At 32.1% G+C, this 11,474-nt stretch overlaps 1 protein-coding gene across 1 annotated transcript; it reads right to left on the reverse strand.

Moving 5' to 3' along the window:
- Positions 1 to 449: 449 nt before the first annotated feature.
- Positions 450 to 4,067, reverse strand: LOC100778666 (zinc finger protein MAGPIE). Its single transcript, XM_003539493.5, has 3 exons — positions 3,613 to 4,067; positions 3,036 to 3,432; positions 450 to 1,905 (listed from the first exon to the last, which is right to left on the reverse strand). The coding sequence occupies exons 1-3, from the start codon at positions 3,740 to 3,742 to the stop codon at positions 990 to 992; spliced, it is 1,443 nt and encodes a 480-aa protein (XP_003539541.2). The 5' UTR covers positions 3,743 to 4,067; the 3' UTR covers positions 450 to 989.
- Between the last annotated feature and the right edge of the window lie 7,407 nt (positions 4,068 to 11,474).

An 11,474-nucleotide genomic window follows, 5' to 3' on the forward strand; every position in this document is an offset into this window, starting at 1 on the left:
GCAAGTTTAAAGTCGTAGATTTAAACTTGAAAATATATTAATATTTTGATTCTTGCATAAAAAAAATCATAGATCAAGAAATATAAACGGATTTAAATGTTATCAAAGATTGATTTAGTTGATAAGAAATATACTCATATTTTAAAAGAATATAAGTTTAATTCCCGCTGCTTATATAAGTAAGGACATTATTAATAAATAATTTATAAATATTTCTATAAATATTTTTTTAATCTTGAGGCTTGTCTTAATCTTGATAAATTATCATAACCTAATCTACCAAAACTTTAAAGTATAAAAAAAATGAGTTTTAACTTTTAACATCATTCTCAAAAGGGTCTCATTTTGTCTATTCTTTAAATAAATAAAAAATTCTTTTGACGATATACAAAAAGAGAAGATAGCTAGCTAGTGGTGCATGTATGCATATGCATATTGTTGATCGAATATTAATGAAAGGGTACATCATCTTATTATTTTATAATAATCAACAGGTTAAAAGCCTATTCGTACTATAGAATCATGCTTTTTTTGTCATTGGAAATTCTCTCTTTTGAGTTCAGTTTGACATGCAACAACCACAACAACAACGGAGATGAAACTGAGCAAATAATGGAGTCCAAAAGCGGCCCTATCCTTTGCCCCCACTACTCCACAAACCCCTCCCCCTCCCCTTTATCCAAAAAATTAAAGCACCCCATTTTTTAAAAAGGGCTTAGCTTTCAGGATTCAAAAGAATATGCATGGACATATCTCTTCTTTAATTTCACCCCTTCAATAGTTTTTATAACAACTTTTCAGCCTCCATCAAGCACTCAATTCCCACCTTTTTTCCTCCTTGCAAAGTTTCAAGATAAATATATTCTTATTTTTTCCTACTAATTCCAACCTCATCCACCATTGGCATTTATTATCATATGTTCCCTTTCGTTGATGACAAAAAAGAAAGAAATAAAAAGAAAAATAACTTCACATTTGATTGCATGATATCAACTCAAATCCATCCGTTGATTGATGAAGGGTGGCAAATGGTTGGCAGCACCAACACCAAGAAAATCCCTAGTCTGTCCCCATGCACTCTCTTCATTCTGTACGTGGAGTCGTTTTGTAGGGGGCATTTGTGACAAATCACCCGAATGATTATGATTATTATTATTATTATTATTATTCTCTGCCTCACTCCAATGACTTGTGAGTACTGAACTTGAACCGTACATGCCACAAAATTTGTTCCCATCTTGGCCTGGACTGTTGCATTTCAAACCTATGCTCGCAAGGAATAATGATGATGGGTCCGATGAAGTTGTCCCAATTTGTGCAGCTTTTTGCAACAAAGCTGTGGCTGACATGTTTGCTGAGGTTGTTTGGTGGGATTGGTGTTGTGAGCTATACAAGGAAGGGACACTTATGAGTTGAAGGTTTGGGTTATCCTTAACAATGTTATTGACTAGTGGAAGTGAAGCAGTGCTAGTTAGCTCTTGATGGCTTCCATTGGTGGAGAGTTTATTTCCAAGCACCCAATTTAGCTGGTAATTAGAGGGCGGTGGATTCGAGCATGAAGCAAGTGGATTGCCACTAGTACCATAAATTGCTGTTGGGCTTGTAACAGACCCAAGTTGATAAAATTCATGCAAATTATTGTTGTTAACCATTGTCTCATGATGAGCCTGAGATGTTTGAGTCATCCAAAGGGATAGACCCTTATTAGATGTTTGGTTACCTGGTGCTGGCTCCTGATCAGGGCATGAATTTGGCTTGAAAAATGATGAAAAATGGGTTGCCATGTCAGAACCTACGGGATTTTGCATGATGCTGTAGTTGCTAATGTTTGATGCTGCGTTCACCCTAGCTGTTTGTTCTGCTAAGGCATCGCAGAAGGCCCTGTGAGTGATGAAGCTATCCCTCCTGCTCCACCAAAATTGATAACAAACAGTAAATTAATTATCTACCGAGTATAATGATATATATAAACATTCTTATATATTGAAATTTCATTAACATCTATCATTTTTCTGTATCTTTTCCTTTTTATCACATTATATTACCAAATATACTTATGGTTCTCTCTTTCTCTCTCTAGGTATTATTTAGGATTTAGGTGTCCATAAATTATTTTCCTTAACTAATTAAAAGCAAGCATGCAAGCTAATGCGTACCTTTAAAAAAAAGTTAAGGGCCTGATCATAAGGTATTATAATTTTTATTTTATTTTTTTGCCTCGTGAGCCCTTAAGAATTTTTCTCTAGTAAGATGGCAGCATTTAACAAGTAATAAACACTAATAACCAACAGAGGAAGTTGTAAGATTGACGTGTAGTGAGTTAAAATCTCTTTCATTAATACAAATTAATTAACAAGTAACATTAGTCAATAAAAATATACTAACAAGCAAGAGAGTTTTATTTTTTAAGCATTTCACTTTTTTTAATGGGAACAAGAGTAAGGAGACAAAAAATTAGGGACAATTTCAATCCCAACCTATAGGGTTCATAACGCGACTCCCCAGATTAGTCAAGGATATTAAGACAATTTCATAATCACATAAGGTAATCTATCATAATTCCAAACTAGCTTGTAAGTTTTGTCGTTTAAGATGATTGCAAAAAGGTAATAAAACTTGCAAGTGTGTAGGTTCTTTCAAGTTCTTTTCACTGCACTAAGACTCATTTCTCCTTTTACTACTCCCAAAAAGTAAAATAGACAGCATACACGCATAAGCACACATAGGAGGAGTCGGAGACAAAGATATCCCAGCTACAGTTTAAAGACTTCAGCATCATGATTCATTTTATCTACATCTTTTTGGGTTTCATCTCACCACTACTGCATGATGAAAGCGATGCTCTTTCTCTTTTGTCACAAAGATAAGGATAGTAATTGCTTGATTCATTTATTTATTTTTTTCAATTTGCTTTTTATACATACCGCTAGACAAGCTACCACTTTTACACAAATTTTTTGATTAGTATGAGATGGATATAACTCATAACAGTTTGTGATCCACAAGATAAGATAGAGAGAGATATGACTACTTACCGTGAGAAGATAGTGCCACAGTCACATTTGTATTCTCTGGTGCCACATGTTTTTGAGTGTGCTTTCCAATCTGACTGCACAGCATAACGCTTTGAGCACTTCTCACACCTCCACTTCTTCTCACCGTGCTTTCTGCAGAAGTGCTTCTTTATCCCAGTTAGGTCCCCCAGAGCTCTTGAAGGGTGGTGGTGGACACATGTCTTCTCTGGACACACATAAACTCGCTTCCTTACTTCTTTGCTTGTTCTTTGCTTCAACTTCCAAGGAAGGTTGTGACCTCGGCGATGGAGTTGAAGGTTTTGGTCCCTTTGAAAACCCTTGAGACAAATCTCACACACGAATCTGTTTGTGGCCATCAGAGTCTTTGGGGATAGGGTTATGACTTCTGCGTCAGGATCTGTGCATGTACAAGAGATTATTCATTAATTCATTCACATAATAATAAACCATTAACCATTGCTCTTTTTTTTTTTTGTGAAAAAGGCAATTAGCTTTGAATATACTTACTATGATGATGAAAAAAAGTAGAGAGAAAACAAAAGATGCTAAGCCATGAAAGAATTAATAACAAACTTGCCTGGATTTCCAGGGAGATTTCTCTTCCTCTTCAAGATAGGAGGCTGGTCATGATTGTTAGATGCAGCAATTGAAGGGTTCTGGTGGGGGAAAACATTTGAGATTTCTCCATCATCCATCTTTTCTAACATCTTAGTGCTAAGGTGTTTCTTCAATCCTAAGTTTGACTCAGGTTGGAAAACAGTTGTTAAAGCTTGACTAAGGTGGGAGGAAGTATAGTGTGTTTGAATTAGGAGAAGAGTAGAAGGAATGGGGTAGCTTAGGTAGCCTTATTAATTATATGGTTCCAACCCTAAAACAACATGAACTGATATATGCTAGATGGGATCTCTCTTTCTCTCTCATATGTTGGAGTCAATTTAATTATCTACTTTTAGGTGGAATAAAAGAACTAAGATGCTATGGGAGGCCGAAAAAGCAAAAGAGGAGAGAGAAGAAAAAAGAAAGTGAAGAGGTGGGGGTCAGTCAGTGAAATATAGAGAGAAGGAGGTGAGGGCAAAGGTGTATGATGACCCATATGATGAGGTCCTAAGAAAGTTATCTTCATTTGGAAATGATTATCCCATAATTTAATTTGTTACTTTTTGTTTCCTTATTTTTCAAATCCTCTCAATGACTTTTTTTTTATTTAAGTTTATAGATTATTAAATAGTGAGGAGCCAGCCCTTTTGTGTTGTCCAATATATATAAAGTTTATACCCAACATGAACTAGAAGAACTTTGTTGTAAGAGAAATTATGTTAGAGTCGTTAATTTTAGAAACATCTTTACCTAACCATGGTCTGACCTGATGGTAAATCTATTAGCTTTGTCAATAAAGATCACTAATTAAAGACAGCAAAAGTTACAAAACATATAAAGCTTATGTTTATCCGGTATAGCAATAATGCTCAATTAGAAAGTAGAAATATATTTGTTGTCACATGTATGACATGATCTAGTATTAATGTATTGCCCTTAGGGCATTACATCCAACTGGTTCTGAGTTTACATGTTATATTTTTGGTAGTTTTCTTTTCTGCCACAAACCTTTGCTTCATCTATAGTAAGTATATAGCCGTGCTTCATGTATAGATTGTCCAATTCAACATTAAACAAAGAAGAAAATATCCCTACTGGTGTACTGCTACAAACATAACCAAAGCGTCTATGAAAAAAAACTGTTTACTTTTCCTAGATTAATGTTTAACCTTGTAACACTCCACTTGCAACCATTTTAAATCAAAGCAAAACGCTGTTTCTCTCAAAAAGTGAAAATCATTGTGTCTCGTGTGAGTGTGACTGGTTAAAGAAAAGCCAATTAACCCAAACGCCTTCCTTAATCTTTATTTTTCACAAAAAGTAAAATCTTTCAAGTCTTTGAAGCATAGTAAAAGTGAAAGTGCAGGTCATTTTTTCTGAAGAAGATTGATAGATGCCAAAATCTTGTAAAATGTTTGAATACCAATAATGCAACGGGTTAAATTACAAGAAAAGATGAAGGGTTAGCTAGTTAGTTGTGATTATAGGTAACTATGCACCAGACTCCAACCCCATCTCTTATTGTTATTGTTATAAGACAATTATCAAAGGGGACCAAAACTGCATGCCGGTACTAGCTAGCTTGTTTGCCATTATGGTCCATCGCTTGGCTATGTAACTTGTTAATTTTGCTTTGACGTTGTTACTCTTATTAGTAAATAGCCATGCACGTGTGTCCATATACACTCAGATCACCAAACTGTCAAGCAAGGTTAATCCAAAGCAAGAGACGAAAAAACACATAAAAGGGAATAATCGTCCGGATGACAACATGACCACGTCTCACGTACATTGACAGGGTTTCTAGCCAACTTGGCTTTTATATATATACACATCAAACTAACTCTTGTTCTTGTTTTTTATTTATTATTAGTATATAAATAATAATTATATTATTATTACAGGCTATCATCACATCGTGATGATGATGCAACTGGCAGTCAAACATGCTTTTGATTAATTTCTTAAACTCAAGTTGAAGGTCTATGAAGACCCTAATTGGGTGGTCAATTTTTGAGGGGTAAATTGAACCTTTTACCTTCCGCCCTCAAGTTTTTGGATGGTAGGTCGTTTACTTTTTAGCTTTTGCTCTCAACATCTTTTGCGTGTATAGGTTCCTTTTCTTTTAAATAAAGATTTGTTTAGGTGAAAATGTTTAACCTAAGGATGTTGTTTATGTTATGTGACACATATATATCAATATATAGGAAGATTAAATCTCAAAAACAATGTTATCTTTTTTTCTTGTAATAATAATATATAGTAAGGTATATACTAGTGTAAGTTCTTAAGAGAATGAAGGCAGAATCTTCCCCACCACCACTAAAGAAAAAAAAAAGGAAAGGAGATAAAGAAATTAAAAAGTTTGCTTAACCTCAACGCTATGATTTTCTAGGGTAATATTAGTATTAATATTTTCTCTTAGACTAACTTGAATATGATCGATCCTATATGTTAATAATATTGGAAATGCTAAGAATAATATGAAAGAGAGAATATGATAGAAGACAGCCAGCTGACAAAGGCAGTGAATTTTTGGAAATGTGAGTAGGCGTCTCTTTGTGGGCTGACTTTTCCTGCTACTTTGCTAATCCTTAATCATAATCTAATGATGTTTTTCCTTTCTAACATTGTTTAAAATAAAATTTTGGAGTTTAGCTGTTGAACTCTTTTGGCCTTAGAATATTCTCTACCCTCCAACACTTCCCCCAAAGGCTGCAACTTTCAAGGCCTTGTAAGATTCCTATTCAAACTCCACAACTCGACCCAGCCAGTTGCCACAAATTACTCTCTTCAATTCTCTCTTTAGCTTGACATGGTTGGAAACAGACATTTGAAACTTGAAATTAAAGCATATATATTTGAATTTAGGGAAAGCAAATTGTTGTCACCAAGGGTGTGTTCGTTTCTTTCTTTGTCCTCTTGTTCACAGAAACTGAAAGTAAACCACAAGTTACTTCAGAATTCATTTGGCCAATTTAAGTAAAACCAGAAAAGTATTAATATCAAATTATGAACACATGTACAACAATATTTGTTGCAGCTGACTCTGTCAATTTTTCATCCTGAAAAGACAGTTATAATATATAGCTCTATTTCTCCTTTTGGCAAATTTTACTTTGATCCTTTTATGCAATTTGATTTCTATATTACTCCAATATTAAAATAAGTTATAACAACCGACTTAAATTAAATTCCCATCAAAAGCAGCTTGAAAATAAGTTTTAAGCTCAAATTACTCTATAAGGGTGATATTTTAAAGTATTTTCAACTAGTAGATTTAGCTTAATTAAATTGGAATAATTGCCCGAAAGTAGAAGATATTTAGATCTGGGATTCCATTACAGAAACCCACATGGTTCTGATTATCAAAAGCTGGAGAATATTTGCCTTTTACCATTGAGCAATTGATACTTCTTTTCTTTAATATTATGTTATTTTATTTTATGTATCAATTGCTGTACCAATGCATGATATGCTACAAGATCTTGCTGCATTTTAACCAAATCAACTTTACGGACACAATGAAAGAACAGCACTTGACATGAATATTCCCTTTTGGATTTGCAAATTGTACTTCACTTTTTCAAAGGATATGCACGGTTTCTTTGAGATGCATAATTGCACCGGTACATATGCTTCTTCAAGAATGACTGAATGAATACGTACATAGCAAAGTTTCGTCATTTTCTTTCTTATCACAGATATCAGAAAAGGAACAACAAAGTTACAGTAAAAGCAAAACAACTCAGCCACTATAGATTGTCTCAAATGTGTTTGCTACATAAAGAGCGTGGTTACAATAATATGATGGATGCAATGTTTTTGATTTTGCTCGGCTTAAGGATATATAAGATTGGTTAAATGATTAAGAAGGAGAAAAAGATTATAAATTTAATTTTTATTTTTAATAAAAATTTACAAATTAATAATTAATATTTATGGATAAAAAAAATAATTTTGCTCGCCTTCTTTTCAGTTTCATGACATACTCTTTGTATACGCATTAAGAAAAAAATTATGCTGATTAGTATTCTGTTTTTAACAATTGTGACTTCCAATTAATTCCATAGATATATTACTATCATTTCATGAAATATATTTGATTGATTACAAACACTATCATAGACTAGTGTTTTGCAATATTTGATAGTTCTTCAACTTTTCTTCACTTTTCCTTTTAGTTGGGTAAAAAGAGTCAGACTTAGAGAGAACAAACCAATAATCAATTCTAAAATGTCACAATAAAAAATGATAAATGATTCAATAGGAGTGGTTGTCAATATCAATTATTATGCCATTAAAAGATTGTAAGATAAAATATACTGTTATTTCAACGTGACCTTGAATATTAGTTTATTTCCTTTCAATTTTTTTAAATATTAATCAAACACTCGACATGATAAAAAAAGAATTTTTAATTGAGACATATATAAACGGACTAAAAGTGTTTTGGTGTCTATAACTATATTCATAAATTATTATTTTATTCTTATAATTACTTTCACAAACTTGAAATCATCCATTATCTTTTATTATATTTGTTATTAAAAAACATGAAAAGATAGTGAGATAGGAAGTATCTGTTTTTTCCTGATATAAATATAAAAATAAACCGATAGACAAACATGCACAAAGAACAATGTGAAGGAAATTGATTTTTTATTTTATTTTCCATCATCAGTTTATCTCTAAATTATATTCTTAAGATTCATGCCATTTAGATGTCATTACATGTGTGCTGTTTATGTTTGATTGCTATTACTTAAATCCGAATTCAAACTCAGGTATTTGTTTCATCTTAACCTGACTTTAATTTGATAGGAAAAAACACTTTTATATATATATATATATATATATATATATATATATATATGTATGTATATATATATATATGTATGTATATTATAGCTAGCATCATCAAATTAAAGCCAACACTAATCATCAAAATCAAAGACAATACACATACCCTTCTCTTCCACTCCATCCTCACTTCCTGACGCTGTCAAAATGGAAAACTGGCGTCACCTATGCCAATACTAATGATAAAAATACATTAGTGGTGTCTGTTATTATTGACACAAGCTGGAAAATCATATTAGCATATCAAATAGTTGATGCTAATTTATGTTTTTCTTGTATTAATTGAAAACTTGCCTTAACCGAGGTCGAGATGAAGTGTTCCTCACTTTGTAGAATCGGGGTTGGGTTCGGAAATGTAAGTTCAAATTACATTTTATATATATTATTTGAATTAATATATATATATATATAAATAAATTAAGTTTCTTGATAAAAGGTGGGCAGGTTCCTTTACCCATAACAATCTAACAAAGATGGAATCGGATTTCAATTTTTCATGCATCCCCTAAACTTGCACAATGCTTAGCAGGGATAGAGATATAGGGGCAAAAAAGTCAAGCTTGCCTCGTTGTCATCCCGTTAGGATGCTACTTCTATACTACTGAAAATAACCTAAAATTAAAACTATAGAATAGAGAAGCTAAAAGATAAATAAGATAATTAAAGCTTGCCTCGTTCACATATGCTCAATACATTACAAACCATATCTTAAATAGTAAAACCTAATGAACGACAACACTACAAGTGTACTTGTATGAATATTATAATATTATAATTCCATATCCCATAAAATCTTTTAACCGTTTTATTTTGCACCTGAAGTTCATCCTATCACATTCCTATAATCCTACCTCCAAGAAATCCTTTATGCATCCACTTTTAGGATTTTTAAAGTACTGTATTCCTTTTTACTTGTATGGATAATTATATTATTATTATATCACAATTTATTTTATCTATCTATATATATATATATATATATATATATATATATATATATATATATATATATATATAATTTCGAACTATGTTATTAACGATGGGAATAATATTTAAAATTTCATAAACTGCATAAAAAAATTGTGATGAATTATTTCATACAAAATTAGAATAATTTTAAAATTAAAAGTTCACTAATTAATGTCTGAAATGATTAAATATACCATACAAAAAATGATAATAAATATTTAAACATCAAAATGTCACGTTTAAACATTTTAGTTATAGATTTCATCCAAATATGCAATCCGATTTTGTGTGAATGCTTCCGTATTGTGGTTCTCTCTCTCGTTGATGTTGAGTGCTGAGGTATGCATGCTAGTTTTCTGTATCATTATTGGTAACTTTTTGGTCAAATTTTTTTCTTTAAAAAAAACATTTAAAATGAAGTAGCTATCACTTATTGGGTGAAACACTTGGATTGTAACATTAAGAAATACGCACGAGGAAGAAACACACAAGCACAATTCCATGGAAATTAAATCTCCTATATTCCTCCAAAAAAGATCTCCTATATTGTATGCGAACGTAGGAATTAATAATTGACTTAATTAGTCAATTTTTCACTCATAGGGCAATACCATAATTTTTTAAGTTTGAATATAAAAATACAAATTAATAGATAATATATAATTTCATTATAGATCATGGTTGAGATTGAGAATATTGGTGTGACTCTTAAATTAAAACCGGGCCCTCACAAAGTACCCAAAAAAAATCTCCTCTCTATGATAGAAGATAGAATCAGTTAGGTAGAGTACCCCTACTCCACCAATTTTAATAGTAATATAATAAAATGAATTAGTTGATGAACAACAGTTATTGTATTTGTATGGGATTGATTTGTGTTTCTGAACACGCTTAGAGGCTGAAGAGGCAAGCACTTTGTCCTCATGGATATGAAATTGACCACCACTATAACCTCAATCAACCAACTATGCATTGCCATGTAACATAACAAGATTAGAAGGATTCTTTATTTTAGCTAAAAGCAAAACTAAAGTATTCAGGAAAAAATAATTTAAAAAGCAGCACCCCACAGCACTAGTATTCTCTCTTTTCTTTTAGATGAATCAAGCATGCATTAGCCATTAACTATCCCCTTTAATTGAGAAAATGTAGGGGCCAATAAGCATACGTATAGAGCAAGAGAGAAAGAGAGAGATCAAATAATGCCCAAACGAGAAATTATTTAGTCAAGAAAATCAATTCATGTTGTAGTATTATTACGGTAAACAAAGGTCACTATCTTGTTCTCTCTGATGTGTTTGCAGGGAAGGTCACCATCAAGAATTATATGAGCACAACGAAGTTGCACTAAGGATAAAAGAACAATGTTTTAATACGAGAAGAAATCATATATCAAATGGCGTGGTGTGTCCTTCGTTTTGTTCATTGAATTATTGGCAAATTTGGATGGGGGAAGAGAGCAAAAAGACAGAATTTCAAAACTCCCTTCCTTGTAGGAATTCAAAGACAAGGAGGCCCATCTTCCACTCCGATGATTGATAATTTGAAAGAATTAATATTCAATCACACGTTGGGTACATAAAGTGTATGCGTATAAAAAGGGATCTTTGTTGTCTACCTTAACATCTAAATTGACGGTGCCCTTTAATAAATTATTATTGGTGCACAAAATATACTTTGTCTTTAAGATAACTGCGAGTCCATAAAGCTAGAAATTGATCTTAATTATTCAGGAGAAGTTTGCATAAATATGCAAATCAAATCTTGTCATTTGGATACCAAATTTTAATTCTGACATCTCTTGGAATGGCTCAAATGCCTTAAAGAGGCAAGCATAAAAAACTAGTTAATTAACGCTTTGTGTTTGGTTTCTCTTCATCAAACACTTGTTAAATTAGTCAAAATCACGGTTTTGAAAATAAGGAGACTAAAAAACTGATAACTAGTATCCACTCAAATATCACAAAGTTAATAAAAAAAAAAACACTATAAGATATCAGCCAAGCTAAA

Source organism: Glycine max, chromosome 12 (assembly GCF_000004515.6).
Source record: "Glycine max cultivar Williams 82 chromosome 12, Glycine_max_v4.0, whole genome shotgun sequence".
In the NCBI taxonomy this organism is placed as follows: Eukaryota; Viridiplantae; Streptophyta; class Magnoliopsida; order Fabales; family Fabaceae; genus Glycine; species Glycine max.

Excerpts from the sequence above, each read along its gene's own strand:
- LOC100778666 (XM_003539493.5), bottom strand. The coding sequence starts at position 3,742 with ATGTTAGAAAAGATGGATGATGGAGAAATCTCAAATGTTTTCCCCCAC. Across the intron at positions 3,433-3,612 it reads AAATCTCCCTGGAAATCCAG|ATCCTGACGCAGAAGTCATA; the intron begins GCAAGTTTGTTA and ends GTACATGCACAG. Across the intron at positions 1,906-3,035 it reads TGTGGCACTATCTTCTCACG|GAGGGATAGCTTCATCACTC; the intron begins GTAAGTAGTCAT and ends TTGGTGGAGCAG.